This window comes from Phaenicophaeus curvirostris, chromosome 12, assembly GCF_032191515.1.
Source record: "Phaenicophaeus curvirostris isolate KB17595 chromosome 12, BPBGC_Pcur_1.0, whole genome shotgun sequence".
Taxonomy (NCBI): domain Eukaryota; kingdom Metazoa; phylum Chordata; class Aves; order Cuculiformes; family Cuculidae; genus Phaenicophaeus; species Phaenicophaeus curvirostris.
The window spans coordinates 5,758,909-5,786,872 of record NC_091403.1 but is presented as its reverse complement, the minus strand read 5'-3'; the positions used below and the strand labels follow the sequence as shown (position 1 = coordinate 5,786,872).

Sequence of the window (27,964 nt, the reverse complement as noted above, 5' to 3'; positions counted from 1 at the left end):
GTCCCTAATTGCAAGTGATTGAACTTGGATGATTATATTTTGTCTTATTTCTCTCATTCACATTGTCAAGATTAATTTAATCATACACGATTCTCTGTATTGGTAGTAACTTCCAGATAAGTCTTGTCCACAGTTTTTGATCCCATTCATTTTTTATTTCTGCATTGCAATGAATATTTTATAGGACCAGTCCCAAGTCTGATCCCTGAAATGCATTGCTAATATCCTCTCTCCATCATGATTACTCCCCTGTTTAATATACCCTACTGTAATCTTTCCTTCCGCCAGCTCTGATACAACCTTAAAGTACTTTAATTCCTTCCTGTTATCTCCAGCTTACGTAATAATTTTATTTGGGTTCTATATTCTCTGTTTAAACCTAAATAGCTTAAGTCATCTGTGTTATCCCAGTCTAAACTATCCACTGTCTTATTCTTAAAAAAATAAGAGTTGATCTCTCCTTGATAAAAGTCATGCTGTAATTCATCCCATTTTCCCATTTGTTTCTTTGGCTTTAATTATCCATGTCCCATTGCAGTGTCTGCCCTTAGCTTATGGTATCCTGTCTCTTCTCCCCATCCATCTGTGAGTTTTCCAGCTGCTCCCAGCCCACCCTGTTGCGGCCCACATCCCTGCTCCATCACAGCTGTTTCCCATTCTTCCATAATGTTCCACCTGGCCCTCTCTCAATTTTTTTGAACTCCTGTGAAGCTTCCCACATGGTCTGTTTTATTCTGCAAATCTCCTGCTTTTCCTAGCACTTTTGCTGCTCCCAGCTGCTGCACTGGCCCTCTGAGTCTTCCCAACTTCTCTCAACACTTTCTGAGCCCTGTCTGACTTAGCCAATCCTTCCTGTCTGCTCTTGGGGTCTCTCTTGGTCTTCACCTGCCATTCATGGCCCGTTGCTACCTTCTTGCAACTTCTCTGTAATGATCACAGCTCTTCCAAGATTTCCTAAGGGCTGTTGAAATTTAGCACTAGCATTTCTGTTTAAATTTTTCACCTCTGAAGCAACTGTAGACCTGCATTGGCCTTGTTAACCTTAACAGCTATGACAGTCAGAGCCAGCTTGGAAAATATGGTGATGTAAAGACCAAGATGACCAGCAGAATTTTCCAAACCAATCATCTCCTCAATTCTTTCATGACTGTGGGGGCTGCTGTGCAGGGAATCAGAGACTGCATAGACCTGTTCCACAGTGCAGGCAAGATGAAACTGTGACTCCCAGCTTTATTTTGAACCATGATGCTGTGGCTGTCACATACTAGGAGTATGTGTAGAAATGAAGTACGAGCTCTTATAAAAGCAATGCAGCCCGCTGAAGAATAAAGCTCAGGAAACAAGTCAACAAAAACATACAGAGAAGGTTTTTTTCTTTTCATTTTTCCCTATTTAAAAAGCAAAATAAAACATTTAATTTTTTTTCTGTGTAATATTTGTGTGCTTTGCATGCATATGACTATTATTGCTTCCATTATTTTAATGATAGTTTTCATAAAGAAGGAAGGTGCAGTAAGTGGGATCTTTGGTGTTAGTTTATTTGGAATGGTCATTTCTATTTTGAATAATTCCAAGTCTGCCGAAAGAGTCTAGAAATCTTTTAAATGTCTTTGAAAAACACTGCGAGTCATGTGTGTGCGTATTCTCTGTCTCTCTCCCATTTGTGTCCTTCTTTTCACATATGCAAAATGTAATGGAATGTGGCTGCTGGGAAGAAGATTCTGTCCTGGCTTCTACTGCAGAAATATTTTCTTTCTTAAAAAGTTCTTGATTTTCCATATAGACATTGATGAATGTGCACTGAACATGTTGCTTTGTGACAACGGGCAATGCAGAAATACCCCTGGAAGTTTCACCTGCACCTGTCCAAAAGGATTTGTATACACTCCTGACCTAAAGACGTGTGAAGGTAATTGATAAAACTGTATTTCATCCTAGTTTGATTTATTTAGATTGTTTTCAGGTTGTGCGAGAAATACTTTGAACTTCGATGACAGTATGATGTGTAGATCTAAAAAATAATAAAGAAATTGTATTGGGAAGCATGAGAATGAGGAGAGACAAGGCCAAAATGAAAGCATTAGATGCTCATGGAATAGCCTGTAGGAGGTCTGTACTAGCATCTCCTTAATGGCTGCTACCAGTGGATCCACAGTGTGCCAAGGGTGAGAAAAACTTGAGAAGAACCTTGTTTTACAAATCTGTTATCTTGTATGGAGAACAGGGCCAGATGGGTCCTGGTTTGAACTGTTTCTGAGCCATAGACAGGATGTGTATCAGATCATTTAAACAACAGAGTCCATCAGCACAAAGCAGGGCAGTAGCTGAATATCACTGAAAAATGAGATGCTACTTCAAAGCTTAATGTTTTAATGTTCTGATGTGTGTGTGTTTAGGACACATGCATCATGAGTTTATTATGAAGAAGTTCGTAGTAGAGAAACAGAGTATCAGGAAAACTGGTCATGAGGAAAGCTTCTTCCATTTTTCCTAAGCTGAAAAAGACTATATGTATTTTTCTTAACTCTTCCTGGCACTAACTGCAGTGTGTTTCTCTTCTAGATATTGATGAGTGCGAATCTAACCCCTGCGTTAATGGGGTGTGCAAAAACACGGCAGGCTCTTTTGTTTGTGAGTGTTCTCCTGAAAGTACTTTGGATACAACCAAAACCATCTGCATAGGTATTTATTCTGAAGATTTTATGTTTGCTGGTTGAAAATGTCCGGTGACATACAAGCATTGTATACCAAGCTTAGAAAATATTTTAAAATAACTTGTGTAGATAAATTTAGTGGAAAATGTTACAGAAACAATGTTCAGAAAGTGTTTGTTTTTACCATCACTGTGGATACATAAGGTGTGACCAGCACTTGGGAGCACAATGTGCTTCCATGTCAAATTTGAGATAGATGAAATTTTTTTGTAACAAATAAAGAAATACTAAGAATACTTCTTCAGGACTATGCTCACCCACTTATTCTTCCTGCAGGAGAGGTGCACGTGGTCTCGTTAAGAACTACCCTCTGCAAAGGCCAGTTTTCTGTTTGACATGGAGCATGACCAAATTGTGTACAGAGCAGCTTAATAGCAGCCACAGACAGTGCTGTGATTCAGATACTCTGTGGACTCATGATTTCCCTTACCTGTTCTGGAGGGACACTAATTTATAGCTGTTACCTAGTCAGTGAGGAGCACTGGAACTAAAGCTGTGTCTGATCCTTAGCTCCCTCCTGCCACTCCCTATGTGAGAAGATCAGATATTCAGACTAGGGTATCTAATACATTAATGGAAGATCTAGAAAGGGTTCTTATCTATGCCTTTCTTCTGCATGTGCCACTAGTCTGAGTCATAATAAATACAATGACTTGGATCTTGATAGTGTTGAGGTATTCACTGTTAAGGTCAATAAGCATTTGCGAGGACTGTTTACTGGGCTGATTTCAGGCTATAGTCCATCAAGGAGAAGGATACATTAATAGCTTTTACAATAAATTTAGATGTGATGTGGTAAGTTATAATGAAAGGATGGTTCTTTTTCATGGTTAAATTCAAGTGTGTTTGCAAATATATTAATATATAATGCTAAAAAATATGCCTGACAATATATTGGGTTTTTTTTTCCAAACAGAAACTGTTAAGGGTACCTGTTGGCAGAACATAGTGAATGGAAGATGTGAAATAAATATCAATGGAGCAACTCTGAAGTCCCAGTGCTGTTCCTCACTAGGGGCTGCTTGGGGAAGCCCGTGTACGCCATGTGAACGAGGTAACAGAATTAATTTTCCTCAGGAACCTAGGATTTTTTCTGTTCTGTGTTTGGTCCAGATTATTGTCATAGAAATTTGGGCACAGGCTGGACAAATAACTTTTACTTGTTCTGTTATCAAGTACTCATTCCTTATTCAGTCGGAAAAAGGGAAGTCAATGTTTGAGAGGTATCGTATGTAGCTGTAGAAGAAGAAGCAGCTGTATAAAAACCTATATATATAAACATATAAGAAGATATATACGTAGAAGAAGCTATATAGAAAAAGCTATAGAGGAGTCTAACTTTTGATTTTATAGTAAACATTTTACAAGTTTCAGTTCTGAAGGGAAGGGACCACACCTACAGTCTGTAACTTGCAGCATTACTTGAGCATGGTTTGTCATGATTAGTGATCTTAAGTTCCTAATGAGGTGGCAATAGATACATACTCCCCAGAGCTCTCAAGAAAATGTTCCCAACAAATGGGTCTTTGGTGTGGTAAGGGGGAAGAAGAGGGAGCAGCCCTTGTTATTATACTTTGTAGAGTAACTGGTGGCCCAGAAAATCATACAGTTGATCAAGAAATGAGTTGAGGTCTCTGCATATTCCCTTGATAATTAGGCTGAACTGTGGGATGAGTTGGGAACTCAGGGATGAGCTGATGAACGCAGAAATGTGTGTGGGTTGTTATTTCTGTATGCTGAAAGCTGCTAGTTTGCTCAAATCTTTAGTTAAATTCATCCTGTATATCTTAGCAGAATTCATCCTCATCCATCCGTGGTAAATACGGCTGTAATGTGCTGTGATCAGGTTAAATGAATTAATTGTTTTGAGTGAAGCAGGAATCATACAACCACTTCTGGGCTAGCTAGCTAAGACACGTGGGAAGCAAAAAAGGATAGTGGCTGATACTGTATATAGTTTAAGTAGTAGCCTCATCTTCTCTCTTTATTATTTCAGAAAATACTAAGCACTCAGACTTCTCATAGCAATAAGCTCTAGGTTGTATTTCACATGATCAGTTTTGCACAATAAGTTAATGGCGAGTTTTGGACTATAGCATTCTAAAAGTTCACTTCTGTTTGTTTTACAGACCCAATATGTCAAAGGGGATATTCAAGAATAAGAGGAACATTGTGTGAAGGTATTTATTGTTGCCTTAACATAAATCAGAGCTTGAATGGAAAATGCCTGTGTTTTGATTTAAGTGGTTAATTTAGCATGAGGGAGCACTGTGCCAAATTCTTACCTCGTGTAGTTCCATTGACTTCATTAGAGTTATGTCAGGGATGAAGTTGGTTTCAGTTTGTTTAACATTCCTGCATACTCACAGTTTATCTCAAAGTACACACTTGCAAATATAGTGTCTTCCACGATAAGGAGATGGTTCTCTCTCTTCAAATGATGTTAACCGAGTAACCTATTAGGGCAAAATATGCATCCTATATGTTTTATAAAACATGGTGTTATTGATGCAATAGTATGACAAGCCATTACTATGCTTTAGAAAAAGAATGTTTGAAGACTATATTTAATGAAAGGTTTTTTTCCTTAACTTGGCCGTCTTCCATGCAACATTATATGAAATCAGATATGTTCCAAAGCATAGTTTTATTGTCTTCTTTAAAAAAAAAACCAAAAAGACATCAGGACACAGTTAAATTTTGACTAAAGGAACGGTTGAAGATTTTTTTACATGTGTAGCTTTTTGCCTGGTATGAGATGATTCTATGTTATTCTGTGAGAATTTAAGATCCCACCCTATTTCATCTACATTTGAATTGTTTTGAAACCCTGGCAAAGTACTGCATATTTCCATAATATGCAGAAGCTCAGAGAGTCTCAGACTGCTGTGGGTCATCCTGACTGACAACATCTGACATGACACTGCAGTTAAAATATTCTTTAAAAATTACTCCCTTATGTAGCTTCCATAAAGAAACATTGTTTTTTCCTGTAACAAAAAATAAAATAAAACAAACAAAAAAAATAGAGGAACACCCTCACACATATTCTTTTCTTTCCAAATGATGACTGAATACCTTGGCATGTCTGTGCTGCAGACCCACTGTACATAACTTATCTGACCTCAGCAACACTTTCTGGAGTAAGTGAAAGAAAAGGGGAAAAAAAACCCAAAACAAGTGGCCCCACCTATCTTTCTTCACAAGGAAAGTCTTAGAACATAGTTAACACTGCTGGGGTGGAAAGTTTATGCTTCCAAGATGTAGACATAACTGTTTTCAGCATTTCCTTTACCAGCACTTTGGATTACATCTATTACATGCTTTAATCTTTGTCATTTCAGTGGGACCTAGATAGCCCCAGATTATTCGGAGTAGTTTCCCCTGCTTTTAGTATATTGAAGCCATATTTAGGTTTCAACCAATATAAGCATTTTTCAAGACAGGGGAAGATCTCTAGGAAATTTACTGGCAAGTGAGAGGCAGGACAAGGGAGTAAGTTTAGTTCCCAAAAGGTGATACTCAGTTTTCCCATACGCAGCCCATGTAAAATGAGTAATGGACCTTGTGCAAGGAAATAAGCAAAATAATTTGGCAGTGTTCTTCTAGTTTACGGGTGAGCCCTGGAATTGTCAGCTGGAATACGGCTTACAGGCTGTGAACTGTGTTTTAATGGTTTTTAATAGTCCACTGGCTTTACTTTCTGCTTTCTAGTCAATATGGACCTTTTACTTACAATATCTGTTCAAGGGCAGAGGCCACTGATACCCACCCCACGTTTATCCTCTCCCCCTGCTCCATGCACTTTGAGAGCTGCACTTGGTTTGCACCAGGAGTTTTGTCTGGAGGCTTAGTGAGTTCAGCCTACCCCCTTCTTGGTCATTCTCTAGATAAGTATTCAGCTCAGCTATAGTTTTTCTCATTTCTTGTTCCTATCCTCTTATGTCTTAACAATTGTTACGCTTCATCTTGGGCCACATTTAATACTGGAGGCTTTTTCCTAAAAGCAGTTGTGCTTTTCACAAAGGACATTAGTGAGAGGACCCCACGCTTAGATTACTGAACATTTATTTATGCTTAGACCAAGCTAACACAGTTAATTAAATTGTGCTTGCCCAAAAGTGCTAAATTTGCCACTTAAATATAGAAATATAATCTTTGTTTAATGAACTAAGTGAGGAGTCATAAGGAATTTATTTTAATCTGTGTAAAGTTACTACTTGGTGACAAAGTCATAGGGCCAAATTTCAAATGCAATTGTAGTCTCCAGACATGCAGAGGTGTGCCTGGTAGGACACAAACATAAAAAAGAAAATAATTTTAAAAAGACATTAAAAAAATACAGCATAATTTAATCTAGTTGGAATAACGCATCGTCTCATTATGCATTCACCTTTGTCTTTTTTGCCCGTTTGCTTCAGAAATCTGGCGCACAGTGAGTATGAAAATTGATATCAATTTTTAAATTGATTTAACCTTTTGTTACTTTTGAGTTTGATTTCAGTCTATGTAGGAATGGCAAATAGCAACATACATTATTTCTAATCATCAGCAGTTTCCTTAATTAATTGGTTCTGGCTAACATGCAACGAAATCCTAAATATTTGGAATTTTATCCGGCCATGGAAACTGCTGTGATTTTATATTTTATTCTAAAACCCAAAACATTTGAATGCTCGTATGTTTTTTGTTTGTTGATGTTTAGCGTGCTAGTAATTACTTTTATTCACATTTTGTTTGGAAATAGATGTAAATGAATGTGAGGTGTTTCCTGGAGTCTGCACAAATGGGCAATGTGTCAATACCTTGGGATCGTTTGTTTGCCAGTGCCCCAATGGAATGACTTTAGATGCTTCTGGACGGACATGTCTTGGTAGGTATTAATTTCATTTACAGGTCTGCTAGGGAAAAACAAGTTGATGTGGAGAGCAATGTTTGCACTGCATGTTTTCTTCCGTTTTCAAATGGAATCAATCAGGGACATGAACTTGTTTCAGCTGGAATAAGAACAGATTCCAATGGTGGTAGCTAAAACCCATCACCATCTGCTAGCTGGTGAATAGTATTAATTTAGTTCCCTACAGATCAGTGGTGCTTTTAGCAGACTTCACTGGTAGCCACACTGAAATCACCAAGGTTGGAAGAGTGGTTGTGGGGATGATTATGGGCTGGGATTGGAGCGTCCGAGGAGAGATGTGATGTTCCTAGCCACACTGTATATCTTAATGGAGGGTGCAACAGAATATTGAAGTTTTGTATGCTGTTCATCCAAAGCACCTTTGTTGCTTTGTGACAGTTAAATGCCTAAGATTTGTTTCAGAATAAGGCATAGCTTGTAGCAATTAAAAGGTCTTATATAGGCATGGTAAACTGGAATGCTTAAAATCCTCTTCTTATCCAAAATTTACTTCACACGTTCTGTGCCATTTTTCAGAATGGTGCTTTAAACTTACTTCAACTCATAAGTTCAGAGTTCCGCATTAATAATTTGCTGTCAGAAATTATGCAATGTACTTGTTGTGCTCCTCTGATTCCATAAAAACATGGAGCAAACTGTCCTTTGAAGGGGTCCTGGAAAAGAATTCCTCTGCAGTGAACTAAATTTTCTCTTTCTCTCTCAACATATTGTTCAATTGCCCAACAGACATTCGCTTGGAGAGTTGCTACCTGCAGCATGAAGATGAGCAATGCACTGGACAAATACCAGGCCGACACCGAATGGATGCTTGCTGCTGTTCAGTGGGGGCAGCGTGGGGCTTTGACTGTGAGGAGTGTCCTCTGAAGGGGTCACCTGAATTTGAAGCTCTTTGTCCAAGAGGATCTGGGTTCTCTACGAAGATAGAGATAACTGGGAAACCTTTCTCAAAAGGTATGTGATCTGTTTATGGTTCATTGCCAGCAAATCCTGCTGGCTTTTCCTTTTACTCTTCTCTTGGACAATTCCTGTGGGTCTGAAGAGTTCAGTGGTAGTCGGGCATCTTAATTACCTTAAGGCACATTTGAAAATCTAGTTAGATTTCATAGAAATTAAAGCCAGAGTATAACATAAGATTGCATAAGAAGGATATGAAGCTCTTGGAATGGGTCCAGAGGAGGCTATAAGCACGATCCGAGGGCTGGAGCACCTCCCATATGAGGACAGGCTGAGAGAGTTTGGGTTGTTCAGCCTGGAGAAGAGAAGGCTTTGAGGACACCTTGGAGCAACCTTCCAGTACCTGATGGGGCTGCAGGAAAGCTGGGGAGGGACTTTTTACAAAGGCTTGTAGTGATAGGATGAGGGGCAATGGGTATAAACTGGAGAGGGGCAGGTTTAGACTAGACATAAGGAGGAATTTCTTCACTGTGAGGGTGGTGAGGCCCTGGCCCAGGTTGCCCAGGAAAGCTGTGGCTGCCCCATCCCTGGAGGGGTTCAAGGCCAGGCTGGATGGGCTTTGGGCAGCCTGGTCTGGTGGGAGATGTCCCTACCCATGGCAGGGGGTGGAACAGGGTGATCTTTAAGGTCCCTTCCAATCCAAACGATTCTGTGATTCTGTGATCATTTAGTCATAGAGCATTAAATACCACGTAATACTGCAGCTTCAAAACACTAGATTCATCTCCACTAGAGAGGTTAAATTGTGACTGACAACTCATATTACAAGAACTGGAACAAACTGAGCAGTTAGTCTTGGATGTATTGAAAAAGCAATCCTTCTTACCTGGGCAGGTTGCAATAACTTTAATTCGAATGTGGAACAAGCAAGGGAGGATGAATAATTTTGGGAGTTTCTTGTGGAGATGCTTGGAGAAGTAGAGGACAATGTTTCCAGGATGGTAGCTCAAATTAGTAGAATTTAACTCACTGTAAACCAAATGTTCTGATGACTGTTGTTAATAGCTTCAAGCATTAAATGGGAATCACACAGTGACACCCTAGCATCATGTATTGAAAGCCGTCTGTCCAGAGTTACTTGTGAGGTTAAGCTGGACCATGTCAGAAGCCTAAGTGGATGTGAATATGTTTATAAATAAAGCCGGTTACCCAAACATTAAGCATTATGAAGTCTGAAAGGAGGGGAAAGTATCTATCAATGACAATTGCTCTTGTTAGTTTCAGCCTTAGTTTTATAAGCAGTTACTAAGCAATTAATTGTCCATAAAGAAAAGTGACATGTGCTTTTATTTATGCTCGTTATGTTTTCTGTGACTCATGGAAGTAACAGATTTTTCTCAGAAGCCAGAAGACAGAGCGGTTCTTCAGGAAGCAGCCTTTGCCCTTGTAGGTTTGATCCTCTGCCCACTGACATCTTACTATTGAGTTCAGTGAGCTGCAGATCAGATCCTGCAGGACAAAAAGGAAGAGTGATACCATTTTATGGCTGACGGTGCTCTTGGTAGTTCCAGTGCAGAGAGTTTATGTTGTTGGGCTGAGTGGAAATCAATATCAGTTTATGTCGTGTGGTCTCCAGTTTCCCCAGAAGGAGGGGTCACTATCATGAGAAAGGATGAACTCCGAAGTTAGTATTGTTCTTTTTCATGCTGCTTTTGTATGAAGTCATAATATCATATGTCTTTTTCCTGTTTCATTTTTAGATATCAATGAGTGTAAAATGGTCCCCAGTCTTTGTACCCATGGAAAATGCAGGAACACCATTGGCAGTTTTAAGTGTAGATGTGACAGTGGATTTGCCCTTGATTCTGAAGAGAGGAATTGCACAGGTAAACCGCACGGATGTCTCTCTTAATTTTGATTTGTAAAGGACAAACTGAACTCCTTTGAAAATACTGTGAATGTGTTTTGTTACAGACATTGATGAATGCCGCATCTCTCCCGATCTTTGTGGCCAAGGCATCTGTGTCAATACTCCTGGAGATTTTGAATGTGAATGCTTCGAAGGCTATGAAAGTGGATTTATGATGATGAAAAACTGCATGGGTATGTTTTTTTTATAGACCATAGATGTCCAATAGTCCTAGTATGCTATAAATAGTTTGGTTTTTTGTTTATATTTTTATTTTCGTGAAGGTTCGACTGTGCCTGTGTTTAGGCCCCTCTCATTTTGAGAGTCTTATTAAAGCTCACTTTAGCTTGATTTTCACCCCAAATGTGACTACTTTTTTACAGGATGCCAAAGCATAAATAACAAGTTTCAGGATTTTAGGATATTAGATTTATCCCCATATTCCCCATTTTGCTAAGTGGGACACCATCCTGAACTTCAGGGTTAGAGTAAGTTAAAATTTAGAAGCTTTTATGCATTTATTTTCTGTTATTTTTTTAGCTGCGATGTGGTGTAAGGGATGATTTGCTGTAGAAGAGGCTCCAGAGCCAATCTAGGCAGCAGATGATGGAGAGGGGTGGGCTGCCGCTGTGGCAGTGCTGTCCCCTGCAGTCATGTGCCTTCTCTTCTCCCCACAGACATCGATGAGTGCCAGCGCAATCCCCTTCTCTGCCGAGGTGGCACCTGCATCAACACAGAGGGAAGTTTTCGGTGTGATTGTCCTCCAGGCCATCAGATATCACCAAATATCTCTGCGTGTATAGGTGAGACATGGGAGAAAAATGAGTATTGCGCACAGCTTTTCATACTGCTGTCGTGGTGCATGCTTTCATTCATACCTAAAACATGTTCCTCTTTTCTTTTGCAACAGACATTAATGAATGTGAATTAAGCACTAACCTGTGCCGAAACGGACGTTGTGTCAACCTCATTGGAAAGTATCAGTGTGCTTGCAACCCTGGATACCAGTCCACACCTGACAAGTTATACTGTGTTGGTAAGGACAAACTCTCCACGGAATCTTTAGTGAATAGGAAAGATAAAACATTTCATTTTTAGTAGATGTAGAAAGACATTTTTATCTGTGATTCAAGAATCTACTGAGTCTGTCAAAGTTGAGGAATGAATGAGATTACAGTAGCTGTACAGTTAACTGTGTAACAGTTATTTTCTTTAGTTAATCAATCATGATGCATAAAATAGCCTAAGACTTCAAAGTTTGATCATTAAGAGGAAATACCTTGTAAACCCTGAGTTCTATATTTATTAAAAATCAGTGTTACTGACAAAACATAGACTAGGATCAGTTGGATGGAGTGGTTGAGTTTTTACAATTTTAATCTGCAGTTGTCTTGAACATAGGGTCTTTCCATTAACTGTTTCCTTAAGGCCACAGTTTGTAAGTGACATTTAGCTTAAACCACATATTGTGCACACTTTCATATGCAAACACTTTATATTAGCCTAGAAATACGTGAAAAATCCACTGGCTTTAATTCTGCCTATTGGATAATTTTTTCCCTTGATCTTTATGAAGACTTTGTTGCCTTCATCACTCTGTGGTGGCCTAACGGTGGTATTTTTATATGTAGAAAGAGAACTGGAGAGGTATTTACAAATGCAGTTAGATAACAGCTTTTTCCGTCCATGGTCCATCCCAATGCCTATATATGCAAACGCTTGAATATTTAAGATGTGTTGAAATATCAAATGTAGATTCTGGAAGTAATGCTGTTTGGGAAAGATGACTCGAAGTGTGTCCTTTAAATATGCTTTAGAGGAAAAGTGTTGTGGGCTTTAACTGTAACTTTCTCCTTTTTAGATATCGATGAGTGCAGTATAATGAACGGTGGCTGTGAGAACTTCTGCACAAACTCAGAGGGCAGCTATGAATGTAGCTGTAAACAAGGCTTTGCACTCATGCCAGATCACAGGACGTGCACTGGTAAGAGAGGTTTTGGGAACTTTTCCACTGGAGTGGTTTATTTCAATAGTTTAAAAATAGAAATTGTTTTTAAGATTGAAGCTATTGTAGCAAAAATACTGTAAAAAAAAAGTAATTAATGCATGGAAAGTGAAGTTCTTTTTCTAAAGTAAACATCTCAAAAGTATTGGAATTGGACAACTGCAGACTGAGTTGCTTTGAGTGGAATTGATTCTTCATAATTTCAGAAAGTGTACAAATTCATTCTGAATATACTAACAAAACCCTCTAAATACTTCAATATCTCCCCTTAAGGGAGATAAATTTTCTCTCTTAAGGTATATTAAATCCAAATCCAAAATGTATTGAGGTCAATGGAAAGAGTCATCATAAACACAAGCAAAAATAGTGTGCATGTGTATTGTGTGGTTATATTGGAGAAAGAATAGACAGAAATGCTATAAACAGAGGTAATTGCCCTGTTCTGTGGTTGTGTGGTATTTGCTCTTAAGCAAGCAAGAAAATTCCTATTTTTAATTCTTTGTTTAACCAAATGCAAGGATACTGCATTGCTTCAAAACTGAATGGCTTTCAGACAAACTGAAATTTGAATAGTATGACTCTTTCTTAGGAAACAGCTCTGTTGCACTCTAAACAGGGTTTGTGAGAAAATTTTCAGAGGTCTGTAATGGCCGAGTGTTCTCCTTTGGGAGTCTCAGAGTCGTAATTTCAGTAAGTGAATTGTACTCAGTGATTTCCACATAAGTTACTGGAAACTGATTCTCCCCTACACTTCTCTTCTTGCTGCACAACCACTGGCCCACTGGGGCATGTGGATATTTGCCAGCTGTTTGCCAATTCCATCCAAGAGCTCCTTGAAGAGCATGAGAAATAGAACAGGGTTAATCCCTCAGACTGGAATTGCCTGTATAGTGAAAATAATGAAGATTATTCTATACTGAACAGAGAGAGCACACATTTAAAATGGTTAAATATTTATAGACCCCTGACCCAGGGTCTCAGTTATCCTGAGGCCACTTGCCACCATTCTAAAGGATAAAAGCATTTTAGAGCATAGTTACATGCAGTTTTCCCTCGAATTGTGGTTAATACTGTCAGAAAGATGTAAAGTAGCCAGCCTTCAGCAAGCATCGGGTCCTTGTTCAAAGAAAGAAATCAACTAGAGAAAGTGCAAATTTGACTGACCCTGAAATTAAGTATATCAAAACCTAAAATATTTACATTAGAAGTAGTTTGCTTTAGGTCGATATTCTATAAAAGGCAAGTTTGTACAAAGCCTTGCCCAGACATTGATGTTCGGAGCACTTTTTCAATGCAGAAGTAAAACCAGTTGATGAAAATTATGCCTCAGCCAAAATCTAAACCCAAGCGACAGGATCAGAGGGACATGAAAGGGAAGGGAGGAGGCTGGGAGCATGGCTCTCTGAGCCACTTTTCTGTTTTCATCTTTTTGTCTTGACTGGGGACCACTTGTCCCAAGTTTATACTTGGACAGTCTCAGGGATCTCAACTCTTCTGGCTAGAAACAGTTCTGTGCTTTACCTTTGCCACCCAAAGACATCTCTAAACTCAGAACCAGAGTGGATCATTACGGCACCTTCCTGCGTATTAAATTAAACTTTGGAGTAGAAAATGATTGTCTTTCCCTTCACAGAATCAAAAAGCGAGGAAACAGTTGCTTTTGCTATGGGGGAGGGATTCTCAGTAATCCACACATTAACTTGACTTTAAACGTGTCCACAGAAGTTTGTAGTCGGATCTTAGCCTGGGTGAGGAATAAAAAACCATCTGATGTTAGTTGTGAGTTTTTGCATAGTTGTATTCAGCCTTGACTCTGAAAAGTAGAATTTCATTCATAGGCTAGCCAGTAATAGCTATTAGGTATTTATTTTCATTAAAAAAGACTTGAATGCAATAGGCAACACCTAAAAAGCTCTAAATACCAGAAACACCAGACCTTTAGATGTCAAGACAAAATATGCAGAGATGTGAGGGATCACCTTCACCACCCTTTTAGTATCTAAAAAGGCTTCCGCTTCTTCTTGACGAGATGTTAATTACATGTATAAATGGCTGCTGAATAAATTTTACCTCTTCTCAAACTGAGTGAAAAAATTGCAAAAATATATTTTGTGACTTTTTTACTCATTGTGCTGCATATCTGTTTTTACTGTGTTAGGTATTTATGCATGGTACAAGACATAGTAGCACTGTGACCTGAGTATGCGAAGCACCTATTTTACATTTTCAGTTTGCTCTCTGTGTGAATGTGTCTTTTATCTTTAACATCACACAAAGCTAGAAGCCATTATGGAATATATTTCTTGATAATTGAGCTGGTAAGAATGCTGTTCAGTTCAGTAGCAGGTCACATTTGAATTGGTGAGGTTATGCATAAATAATCAGCTCAATTAAGAGAAACAACAGGTTCATTGTCAGCTGATTTTCTCCCAACTGTGAAATCAGTACAATGACAGGTTAGTAAATAAAGTTCTTTATTTCTGTCATTATTATCCCCATTTCTAGAGGTTAGTTTTGCATGTTAATTCAAATTCCATCCCAAATTAACATTTCCAGGCTAATGTCCATGCCAACATTATTTGCTTGTTACGATGAACAGGGACTGGTCAGCCTTCTTCCTTGCAGAAGCTGGGTGTCCACACAAGCACTCGCTGCTAGAAATACAGAAGAATAATGAACATAATATTTTAAGTTAAAGTGAGTTCATTTTCTGCAGCTGCATAATTACTGCAATCCACAATAGACTGGTCTGGTAATGAGTTACACCCTTCCTATTGGAGCGGGTTCCTGAATCTTGTCCTTTTTGTGCTGATTTTTTTCCCATGGTATCACTATGCAGAGTTTCTGATTTTTGCTCTTGCTGCTCTGCATTGGTGCTGACACAGGGAGATTCTAGGGATTTTTACAAGGAGCACTAATATAACCCCAGGGACTCTGAAAGATTCCAGACCTTAGCATGGCTGCATTAATATAATAAAGTGTCTGCTTCTGCAGCTTGGCCCCAATCAGTGATGGCCAATTTCATGAAATGAGAAAAGAACTTACATGCTAGAGGATGTAACTATATGGCTGGCCTGCCCAGTCAACTGAAAAGCTAAAAAAAACCCATAAAATCTCTTAGTGAAATAGATGTATGTACTGTAACTTCTCCCATCGCAAGTTTGGCTCTATTTCCAGTTGGTCATCACTCTAGAGACTTGCAGAGGTATTCTGAGTGTATGATGGCTTTTATTAGCTCTTTGAAGTCCAATATTTTTGTCATTGAATTTGACTTTAGAGCTTTCATTGACTTCAACAATGGTGGAAATCCAATAATTTCCATTTATGTATGTAGTGTGACAAAGGTTCTGTCTTTTTTTTTTTGTCAATGACTTGTTTTTACCTACGGAGTTGGGTCCTGTTCCCATTGGAGTAAGAGCAGAATGTTTGCCACTGACTTTATCTGGAGATGAGAAATTTGCCGATCAGGACAATTTTGCAATGTACTATTCCAGTACTTGCATGGATTCAATCTTCATCATGTTTATCAGAGGATTAAAATGTTTGCTTGCCATGATTATTGTTGGTTGCATTGCATAAAGGTAGCATATTTTAATCTTGATTTTTCCCCTGTAGATATCGATGAGTGTGAAGACAATCCTAACATCTGTGATGGAGGACAGTGTACAAACATCCCGGGAGAATACAGGTGTCTTTGCTACGATGGATTTATGGCATCTGAAGACATGAAGACTTGCATAGGTAAGTGAAAGTACAAATTTTCCAATCTGCATTAACTAGGGAAAGATTATTTATTAAGGCACTATTTCCAAGTAGGCAGACAATATTTAGAGTGTTGCTCTTATGCTCTAATTTTGGCCACCAGATCATAGGACCAGCCCTATTGCACAAGCTGTTTATCAAATGCAGGTATCTGTATCCCTGTAGACTGGGATGCAAACTTGATGATCTAGAGCGTTATATTTCTGGGTCATTTTCCAGTGAGGGTTTTGTATAGCTCAGGTGAAAAAATGCTTTCAGAAACCAAGTGCTGGTGGATGACACCGTGGAAAAATTCTAGCAAGATAAATCGCTGGTGCTGTCTCTCAGAGAAAACAATGTGCAAGTGCTGTACCTTGGCAGAACAAAGTCGTGAAACAGTGTCTGTCCAAAACCAAATTTTCATGTTTAAAATAAAAATCTGGAGCATATTTGAGGAGAAATGTTTGTACAAAACTAGATAATTTATGCATGCAAATATAAATCTCTATGCGCACGCACATATATATAGAAAGCATTAATTAAGAATCACAGTCATTCTTTGGATGATATGCTGAATCTTAGTCTCTATTTTAAGGAAATTGAAAGTGTGTTAATACAGATGCGGTAATAGCAGTGTTAAACCAGATCTTGAAGTGTACACTTGGTAAAGAACAGTTAACCTAAGCAGTTTTGTGTTTACACACGTAGATCCATTTTGTGCCGAAACATCATATCTCAACAAATTTTGTCAGTTACTTTCTAATAATTTTACTTAGTAAATCTGAATTCGTGGTTTTTTTTTCAGATGTTAATGAGTGTGATCTGCATCCAAATATCTGTCTCAGTGGAACCTGTGAGAATACAAAAGGCTCATTTATCTGTCATTGTGATATGGGATATTCAGGCAAGAAAGGCACAACTGGTTGCACGGGTAAGTTAGTTACTGACTTGAATAAACTCATGAGTCTGCCTGTCCCTTTCTCTAGTGATCAAAAGCTCCTCTCACTGTTGTTCTTTTCACTTATTTGTGCTAAATTTTTTATCTCTTATCCAAATTTCCTGAGCTTGAGTTCTGCTGAACTTCAGCGTGATGCCATTTCTGCTGAAACAAGTGACAAAATGTACTACACTGGAAACATAAATGGGCTTATTCCTGCATTGTTGTTGGTCTAAAAGAATAGAAGATGCCATTGCCTGTGCTTCAACAGACTCCCAAGGACCTCAGTGCATTTGGATTAGTTAATTGTATACTATGCATGCAAATAACAGGTATCTGTTCCAAGCATTATTTTGGCAAACACAGATGGCTTGGAATATGTGCTAAAATAAATTTTCAGCTTTTACAAAGTGGCAACAATACAGCTACTCAACTACATTGTATCAGCGAAATCGGAATTTGCATTATTTCATGTATTGCCAGCAAACAGAAATGAGATTCAAATATACAGTCTCTGAGGGCATGGTATTAATAATCCCAGTGATGGTGTCTCAAGCCAAGGTGTTGAGAGTCTTAGGCTCTGCCCAAATACAAATGCAAACATATGTTTAATGTAATTTTTAATGTAGACTTGGACTAAGCACATTTCTGGCAATGTCTTTGAAACAAACTTTTATTCTTAGTCTGCCCTTATTGTACAGAGTTAGTTAATAATATACTTCTGTAGTGCCCCAAATAAATGAAGCTGTTTCTTTACAGCCTTCATGGAACAATCTGAGGGTTGGAGTTGTACTTTGCATATTGGACTGTGGGTGAATAGTTGTGCATTAGTAACAGCTGCCTTTGACTTACACATGAACTGATCTAAATCCAAGAAATCCCAAATTGTCCCCCGTGGACCGACATTTCGATGTTCTCTCTTTCTGTGCTAAATTATACGAAGACCTTCAGTACTGTGGACCTGAAAACCCTTGTGCTGCTCAGTTACACATGGCACAGCCATCCCTCCCAGCGTAATGAAGGATCAGCAGGAGCAGTCAGGGAAAATGAAGCAACTAGAAGGCAAAAGACACAGAAAGGTCAGGCAGGCAGGGGAGGAATCTGAAGTATCGCTTCTGGGGGAGTGCCTGGAAATAGCCACCATGGTGGTGGTGATGCAGGGTAGTGGCAAATGTCCCAAACAATAATCTTTTGTTAATGGAGAGGCAGGGAAATCCCTCCCTCCCTCCTGCTTCCAGCCAAGTCCAGCCTTCTGGATGGCCGCTGCCTGCCATGTGGGCTTTTCCTTGCACATATTTATCTTTCCCTCAGCCACTCCTTTGCTGCTTTTGCTTATATGCCAGTGTCCCGAGGAGGATGGCACTCACCAGGAAAATCACCAGGGTGCCTTCATTACAATAGATGCTGTCGAGGGGCTCAGTAATTTGAGAGAGGTCAGTGGTGTTAGTTGTGAGTTATGCAGATACAGCTGAGACGGGACCACACTCAAAATAAATCATCAAAATTTTTTGGATTTAAATAAAATGGGAGGAAGTAGAGCAAGAACTTTCTAGGTTGTTTTCATTCTGAAAAGAGCGAGTGAATGCAGGTCCCTTGTGACTACAGTGTGCATGTCCTCACATTCTGTTTTTTAAAAAGTCATATTTACTGGTGGAGACCTTTGAATTTCCCACCTAATGTTTGTACAGTATTAGAGCAGAGCTGAAGTTCCCAGTCTCAGGTAGTGCAGACCATGAGAGCATCCTTCAAGACGTCTGCTGGAGGGACCTTGCCAACAGCACCTTGACCACAGGATTCAATTCTTGTCTTACAAATAGCTCAAAAGCATCCACAGTTTTTAGGAACTCCTCTGTGAAAGAAAATACAATGATCTGTACAATGCTTTGAATTAGAGGTTCTCTGTTTTATGAGAACAACTAAATAATGTCCTCTGGGTTCCATTACAGTTTTGTCTAAATATTTCAGCTCCTTTGTCATTACTGATTGTTTCCATTTTAACAAATAAACATGTTTTTTCCCCAATCATTTAACAGTATTCTGAATCCACCCACTGACTTACATTCCCATCCCACACAGATGTTAGGTCCTTCCCTCCTTGATTCTCAGCAAGAACGTCGACAATTTAGTAACAAAAATCTAAATTAAAAAAATGCAAAAAAACCCCAAACATCTTGGATGCAGGTTTCCTAGGTAAAGTGCTACAAATGGTTTGATTTCCATCCACATGGCAAACTGTGGCAAGACTGACATAGAGCAGTTAGTTTTAGATTTTTCTAGGCAGGCAATGGTACGTAGGTACAAGAGAAAAGAATGCAGCATTTTCACCTGTTCTGCTTTGAGATTGCCCAGCTTTGTGACAAATACCTTGCCTCTGCTTTTTCTGTCAGTAAAATATACGTGTACTTGTGCAGAGATGTGTTGGCCCTTGCATTTGTGTTTTGTGATTCATCACCACTCTGGAATATTGCCTGTAAATTGGCAATATTTCCTTGTTGGTGTGGAGGTTTCCTTGCTTTGATATTTTCACAGAGGAACAAACTCTCTATGACTCTTTCCCATCCATCCTTGCCAGGTACGGACCTTCCTTGGTGGAGTCGTGCTTGCTAAGGCTTAGGGTGCTCTTCCTCTTCGCAAAGTCAAAGTAAACGAGGTGAACCTGGGGACAGAAGTTGCCTGAGACAGTCATCAGATCAAAAATAAATGCGCTCTAAAAGTCTGCATAGCAGACTCAGGGATTTGGAGGGCTGAGACCAGACCCTGACTATGCAAGGGCCATGCTGGTGCTGTTTGGAGAAAGGCTAGTGGAGGATGTTCAGCTGCGCCTTGGGGCAGGGCATGAGCTTACAGAGTTTGGTCTTGAACGTTCCTTGCTATCATTCAGTAATGATGATGATAATGGGTAAAGGAGGAGTGAGTGCCCACCCCGTGCTTACGTGACTGATGATAGTAGAGCTATAAAGAGAAGGACACCTGATATGGTGAAAGGAAGAGGTGAGCCCTGTTAGTTGCCCTCAAAAATAGGTCCATAAAGTTTTGTTGCTTGTACAATGTGCTTGCCTCTCTCCCCTGCTTTTGGCTTCTGGCCACTAATAATACAGTGTGTTTCAGTCTTGATGGCACAAGAGAGTTCTGGTATCAGTGAAACAAATACATTTCCCCTTATGAATCTGGGAGCTGGCTGTGTGAGGCCAAATACCAGAAGATAATAATATTACGGCACTGCCCGCCAAATGGGGGTATTAACAGAAGGAGCGTATTGTGAGTAGGCATCTGTCCAGCAATAACACGCTGTGCCCCAGGCTGATGCTGTAAGGGTGGATAGCAGGCAAGAACTGAACTGCCCCATGTGAAACTCGTAGAGCTGCTTATGATCCAGGATGCTGAATAAAATCCAAGAGTGATTCCAAAAGAGAAAACAATTTGACAGGTACAAGGATGAGAATAGAGGATTTTTTTCCATGTATTTTTCTACTTGTGTGAGTGCTAAGTTGAAAGTCACAGTTTTCTCCTTCTGAAAAGCCTTCTCTTTTACCTACCTGATTACGTGGGCAGCGACCCAGGAGGAGGAAATGCCTTGTGACTTCCACCAGACGACTGGCCCTGTGGGAATCGGGCCCAGGCTTGAAATACCAGGGAAACATCAGTGCGATAAAATGCACAGATAAGCTGAGGGTGCCAAAAAAATTAAAAAGTCAGAAAATGCTTAAGGGGTTTAATTAATGGTTGGACTCGATGATCCTGTGGGTCTTTTCCAACCTAGTGATTCTGTGATTTGCACAATTCCTGACAAACAGTAATGATTTATACACAGAGGCTGAATTAAATTCATGCTTTACTAAGAATCCTTATAGACTATTGAAGCCCTGGTGACACTTTACATAAGATGTGAGTGGTACACAGAGTACCTTGAGGATCTTGTACCCTGTGACGAACGTGTGGAATTTTGTTGGTTAAAGTTCACTCTCATTCTGTTCAAACACAGAGGAATGAGTTGAGTGTTTCCAGAGTATAGGTGAGAACATAGTGATGTATCCCCGTGCTCCTCTCTGACTGAGTTTAATGATCCAGTTCCAGACTGTGCAGATACTGGCTAGCTGTTCCTTTCCCTTTATTGCTGCATTTGCAAGTATAGTGCCAACATGACAGGTATATGTGATGTGTATTTTTCCTGCACATCCACAACCCTACAAATTTGTGCTTCTGTGATTAATGAGAGATGCTTTATTATTTGCCAAAGGCTCGAGAGAAAAAATCTTGTCCAGAGAAGAGAACTGTAGGGGCCAACAAAATAGGGTGACTGACAGATTTTTTCCCCAGAGTACTTGGGATTGTTATGATGTCAGATCTGCATATTATTTATCATGCGTATTCGCATCTGTTCTAGGCAGACAACTCCCTTAGTATTACTGGGAGTTGTGCAATTACAAAGCTGAGAACATGTGTGCAGCAGGACTGGGGCACAATGGGACCGGCTGAGGATGCAGTGTCAGTCTCCGATTGGAAAGTCTTTATTTTCCTTGGCTTGTCACAGCCTTATACTGGAGACATAAGGAGGAGGTTGATATAAATCGGTGACTCACTCTGTTACTCTTTAGTGAAAATCCCCCTGAAGTCGATGGGAATAGGCTATCATTGTGTGAAACACTGACTTGAGGAGCGTCCTCCTGTGTGCTCTTTGGGTCACGGTACCTTTACTCAGACTGAGTAATGCCTTTCTCTTCAAACAATTATACAAAAATAGTTGGAGTATTTGAAGAGTGTAGTACTGTTTGTACTGCCATGCAGACAGCACAATCTGGACTCTTGGTCTTATTAAAGATATTTATATTGAGTTAATTTTTCCCCTACAGAGCTCAACTTCTCCTTTTTGTTTCATTCTGTGAAGCCATAATTCAATACTTATGGCAACATAAATCCATATTAAGCTCCAGTATAAGCAGGCATAAATTCCACTGATTTCACTGCACCGTTTACACAGGACCGTGTTTGGTCTGAGATCTCTTTTGCCTTGGAAATAATTGCAGTGCAATAAATTTAGGCTTATAACTCAACTGTGCAATGAAAGGAGAGAGTAGGGATTATAGCAAAACATCATCTGAGTTAAGTGCAGATAGCTTAGAAAATAAGTAGAATCTGGAATGAAACCAGTGGTGGTATTTTATGTGCCTCTATCACCTTTTGTTTAAATGTATGAAAACCTTTCCATGCATTCATGAAATAAGCTCTGTGACGATTCTTTAAGGGAAGATGGTATTGGAAAATATATTTTGCATTCCCTAGGCAAAAGGCATTAAAATCTATTGAATTCTTTTCCTGGGGGAAAATAAAGCTGCAAAGGACTTAAGGATTTTGTTCAGAGCAAGTGGAATGGCACTTCAGTGGATCCCATAATAAGTACCCATGTTTGGATATAGGTTTATGCTTACATCCTGCAGAAGATTCCAAGCTTTCTAGTGTGTGTGTCAAACAGCTGACAGAGGAACAAGTGTCCAGTGCAAGAGCACGAGTGTTGTGGCGCTGCTGTTCCACTGAGAGATGTTAGTAGGGGCTCTCAGGTGTGCAAAGTGTTACTGGGCGAGTGTGATGTGGGATGGGATGGAGTTCACAGTTGCTTTATGTAGAGCTGAAAATTTTTGTTTGGATTCCCTTAAATTTGAGCCTGAGCACGACTTCAATGCGGTGTAGCTGTTGCATGCAAGTTTCTGTTTGTTTGCTGGTGGTTTAAAAGACTTCTTGGCAGAAATCTCTCCACTGATGATGCTTTTTGTGTTGTTTTGTTGTGCTCTGCAGTGTATAAGGAAGCATGTGATTGTTTGTACGTTTCAAAGCATCAAATAATCAAATACAGTGCAATCTTAATGTTAGCAGTGGATTAACAGTTTGCGGTTTAAAAGCATGTAAAGGTTAAAATACAGAGTATTTGCCTCAGCTTTTTTATGTCATTGTACACTGTAGCTGACCTTTCGAAATTCCTCTTTCTTTCCCTTCAGTCCAAGCCAAAACAAGGTTTTTTTTCTGACCACCCTTAAGATTTTTGACAGACACTAGTTTCCTGTTTAGGGTGATGCTATCTTCATGTGAGTTTTTGCACATGCTAAAGGCGAATATGCTCTGAGATTATCTACTCCTGACCCTTTTTTTAAGCTATAAAAAGTAAGTGTCCATTTGCATGTTTTCAGACTTTCTGGTGCAGTCAACATTCATTAATAGTAGATTCCAGCTGCCAGATTTAGATCTATATCTAGACTTAAGTATCCAGATTATGGGAATACTCATGTCTGGAGTTTTGATTCAGAGCAATGCCTTTTTTAGAAAGAAAACCCAGAATGGGTGCAATTCCACTGTATAGGCTTTAAAAAACCAAAACAAAATGAAAAAACCCCAACTCCAAACACAAAACCAACCAACCAAAAAACCCCAAACCAACAATGGGTTTGAGCAATTTCTGGACTTGAGTATTTAATTGTAGGATACCAGACGTATATTTTCTGCTCTTAGTCACGTGTAGCCTTTGTGAAAAGACAAAACAAATGTATAAGGCATAGAGAGAGGAAAGAGCTTTTTGTCTAAAGAAGGGTGAACAGAAATACCTAAGAAGCAGTTACAAAGGGAATTATTAAGATGGTACCTGGACACTTTCTCCACTGGCTTTGCTCTCTTGCCCTCTTTTAAGCGCTAATTGGTTTTAGGTGCAATGGTAGGGAAACTGAAGTCTGTGGCTGAGAACTGCAAAGGTTGTTACATGGTTGATGGCTTATGCTTTTGCTAATTGTGTTCTCAAGAAGGGTCTGAGCTCAGTTTTTGTGTGTGGAATCATGCAGACTTTTCCCTTTCCATCAGCTATTGTACACTATGAAATGATTTGGCTTACTGCAAAAGGAGAGGCACCTAGGAGTGTGAAAAAATGGGTATAAATATTAAATAGTTTGATGTGAATTCTAGATAATTTACATCCTGCATGGAAATAAAGCACAGTTAGAGAGAGTTCAGTTACAGAAAGCACTGTAAAATCCATAGCTCAGTTGTGTAAGAGAATTCCTGCCACTTTTGTTTCAGTTACCAATAGTAATTTCTGAAAACTTTGCCTTTGAGTTTATACATTTCTCAAGTACTTATATGGGACATTAATAATGTTTTCTGACAAGGAAAAATGGTGTTCAATTTGTTTTTTTATGTCTATACGTTTTGACATTGCCAGAGAATGCCCAAGAATGAAAATAAGGTGAAACTAGCAAGTACTGAAATACAATGTGCTGGCATGAATCCATATGTTGAGGACTGGATAACTTGCTGCCTCGTATCTCCAAGGATGCTGACTTTTTTTCACTGTATTAGGTTTCCTGAGTTATTAATGAACTGCATGCCTGGGGAGCTTTGTGTCCATTAGCTGCCCTGTTTTACAGTGCATCCTCCACCTCCCAAACCCAGAACCTGGCACAACAGAACCTGGCTTCATTAACTGCCCTGGGATAACGGTAGGAGGAGTTTGCAGGTGCTGCCCTGCTGGTGTTCATCAGCATTCTTGCAGATAGGATGATGGCTGTGGGACTGCTGCATTCCAGGAGTTCCTGGGCAGCAAAGTTACCACTTTTAGCAAACCATGCAGTGTAGAACCACCCGAGTCCCCCTCTGCAGACTGCAGGACAGAAGAACTGTAGTCTTTCCCTTGGTCGTGTTAAGGTATGGTCAAGAAGCAAGCCAGTTTGTTGTAGTGGTGAACCTCTATTGTCAGGGGAGCACAGGTCTTCACACCAGCTCTTAGTCATCAAATTTGACCTCTATTGCAGAGCTGCTTGACGAACATACATCCCAGGATGATGAACACCTGCAGGGATAATCTTTATGGACGTTGATCATTCTCTTCCCTATGGCTTCACATTCTTTGTGAATGTACCAATTAGAAAAAGAAGAAAACCTGAGTTACTGTGTTCCATCTTGAATATAAGTTACCAGGCTTTGGAGTGAACTGCAGGAGTACTGCTTTATATGCCCATCAGAAAAATGGATAGTAGGGCAGCCCACGTTTAAAATATGCTACATGTTTCTTTTGCTTTTCTTTGTTGTGATTTTACTTCTCTTCTGCTTAATTTTTTAATCTCATGTTATAAAGAAATGCAGGTTTGTTTTCATGTTCCCATTATCTGTCTTGAGAAATTCCAGTATTGGTTATCTGGATGTGAGAAAGTTTGATCCATGAGCACTTCAAACATCTCTGTGTTTTTACAGATATCAATGAGTGTGAAATTGGAGCCCATAATTGCGATAGACACGCCATATGTACAAACACAGCAGGAAGTTTCAAATGTAGCTGCAGCCCTGGCTGGGTTGGAAATGGTATCAAGTGCACAGGTAAGAGTCGTATGCATTTGTATTTATTTGTAAGTCAGACCAAAACTGGGTCCTAGCAATTCTGAAAAAAAAACCAACCCAAAAGCAGTACCACACCTACACAGTGAAAAGACAAATCATTATCGAACTTGTTAGGTTGGTTTGACATGATCTATTGGAGGACAAATTCTCTGCCATGGTTAACTATGAAATCAGTGTTATTTCGTGTTTGACTTGTGAGATGGTGAAAACAGACTGGATCATGGAGAGGCATGCTGTGTCCTTGAAGGCAGTTGATAGAGGGCAGAATCATAGAATAGTTTGGGTTGGAAGGGACATTCAAGATCATGCAGTTCCAACCCCCCTGCTACGGGCAGGGACACCTCCCACGAGTCCAGGCTGCCTTAAGCCCCATCCAGCCTGGCCTTGAACCCCTCCAGGGATGGGGCAGCCACAGCTTCCCTGGGCAACCTGGGCCAGTGTCTCACCTCTCTCATGGGTAAGAAATTCTTTCTTATGTCTAGTCCAAATCTGCCCCTCTCCAGTTTACAGCCAATGAGAGATGTCTTGGTTCTCCTTGTGAAAGTGGGATACAGGTCTTAGTTTTGAGAATGCCCTGCAGCTTCCTCATTCACAGTTACCTTGTCACACTTCTTTGTTGAGATGCAAATAAGCTGTGCCTGCCTTTCTGGTCAGATGGCCCCACATGTGTGTGTGTTCTATTACAGGAGGTTATTTAAAGTAGAGCTTCTGTGTGGCACACTCTATTTCAAGTTTGTATACATGGTGTGTTTTTTTTTAACTAATGTTACTTCTTCCTTTTTTTATTATTTTAAAGATCTGGATGAGTGCTCCAATGGAACCCACATGTGCAGTCCACATGCTGACTGCAAGAATACGATGGGCTCTTACCGCTGCCTGTGTAAAGAAGGTTATACTGGGGATGGCTTCACTTGCACAGGTGAGGTTTCGTAGGCAAGCATTGTATGACCCCCAGTGGTCCCCTGCAACCTAAGTTAATCCACGAGTCAGTACACAAAAATAACTTGGATCACTTGAAATTCTTCCCTAAAATGTCATCTTCTGTTGTTGTCTTAGCCTAAGTTGCCATAACTTGAAAGAAATAGTGTGTACTGTACCTAGTCTAAAGCAGTCGCTTTTTTCACTTGATGAATACAAGTTTCCATTGAGCTTTTCTTGTTGATTGGAGTGGGTGGCAAAAGTATTAAAACAGTGCTTGGTCATGTAATTTGGCTAGTTAGTAAACCAGTCCATTGGCTTCCCACCTTAACATTTAAATAATGGGGCAGATGCATTAAAATTACTTCATAAAATTGCCTAAAAATGTTCGTTCTTCCCACAAGTGAATGTGTGCTGTCTGCCCCGTACTGCATCATTCTGAGATGGTGTCAGGATGCAGTGCTGATGTGTAAAATGCAGGTAGTAGCTGCTTCTGAAACCTCATTTTATGAACTGCAAATGTGATTATCAGACATTCCTAGAGAGTTGTTTTCCCCCTCCCCGCCACCGCTCTGAAGAACAGGTTATTTGGTGAAACCTTATGCAACCTTAGTCCTCAGGAGCCCTGCTGTTACACTAAGGATGTCAGTGTTGCTGGTGATGCTGCGTGGAGGGGGACCCTGTTTGGAGTAAAGCCACGTGATAGACAGCTAGTGGGCCAGGTTTTGAGCTAGTGCAAATCAACACCACTCTTATCAACTCCAGCAGGATTTTATGGCATCTGAGGGTCTGGCTCAGCAGGTTTAAGGCTGAATTTGAATAATTCTGAATTATAAATGGACCCTAGGATTCTGTTTAATTCTCTGCATATAATTTACCCTTGAATCCGATTCAACTTCCTTGGTGGCCTTCATAACCTAGTGCTTTTTGTTAATTTCCCATATGATGATTTCCAGCAGTCAGTAAATTTAATTTGGATACATTATTGTTCATGGATTCAAAAGGTGGCTGGGACTCAAACTAGGGCACACAAGTGTTCTGTAAGCCCTCTGCCAAAGCACGCAACGCTCACCTTGATAGTTACTACTTTTGATTTTTTTTGGATTTTACAAGCTCAAACTTCTAGCCAGACTCTGCTACAACAAGTCGGGTGTTTTTTTGCAATGTATAACATTTCAGCTAGAGAGTAAGGGCCTGGATCTATCTGATGAGCAGTGTAGTCCAGTGGCAAGGCTGTTTTTCTCATCAGCGGTTAACATGCAGTTTAATTTTGATCAAGTTATTTTCACCCCAGTGCCACTTCTTGTCCGTGTTGTATGTGTTTGGCATGGCAACTGCCTGTTACCATATGTTTGCTCATTGCACAGTAAACCTCTTTTTCAGTTGCTGCCTCTAGGCTTTGCTGTAGTGGAAACAGTAGCTATAATAAAATTCACCTGCTCATTCTGAGTCTAAAGTTAACCCTGTGCACTGCCTCCAATTGTTGTTAACTTTAGCTGCTTTAGGGGGTTTGTGCCTCTCTGATTTTCCTTATGATTAGAAGCTGTATTTTCAACAT

At 39.8% G+C, this 27,964-nt stretch overlaps 1 protein-coding gene across 1 annotated transcript in view; it reads left to right on the top strand.

The window, feature by feature from the left end:
- Positions 1-27,964, top strand: part of FBN1 (fibrillin 1) — a 144,098-nt gene that overhangs the window by 81,923 nt on the left and 34,211 nt on the right. Inside the window, exons 19-33 of the mRNA XM_069866952.1 lie at positions 1,784-1,909; positions 2,563-2,682; positions 3,631-3,768; positions 4,844-4,894; positions 7,462-7,587; positions 8,359-8,583; positions 10,287-10,412; positions 10,501-10,629; positions 11,113-11,238; positions 11,346-11,471; positions 12,297-12,419; positions 16,056-16,181; positions 16,987-17,112; positions 25,345-25,467; positions 26,285-26,407. Of these exons, the coding sequence (XP_069723053.1) occupies positions 1,784-1,909; positions 2,563-2,682; positions 3,631-3,768; positions 4,844-4,894; positions 7,462-7,587; positions 8,359-8,583; positions 10,287-10,412; positions 10,501-10,629; positions 11,113-11,238; positions 11,346-11,471; positions 12,297-12,419; positions 16,056-16,181; positions 16,987-17,112; positions 25,345-25,467; positions 26,285-26,407 (1,914 nt within the window). The remainder of the gene's footprint in view (positions 1-1,783; positions 1,910-2,562; positions 2,683-3,630; positions 3,769-4,843; positions 4,895-7,461; positions 7,588-8,358; positions 8,584-10,286; positions 10,413-10,500; positions 10,630-11,112; positions 11,239-11,345; positions 11,472-12,296; positions 12,420-16,055; positions 16,182-16,986; positions 17,113-25,344; positions 25,468-26,284; positions 26,408-27,964) is intronic.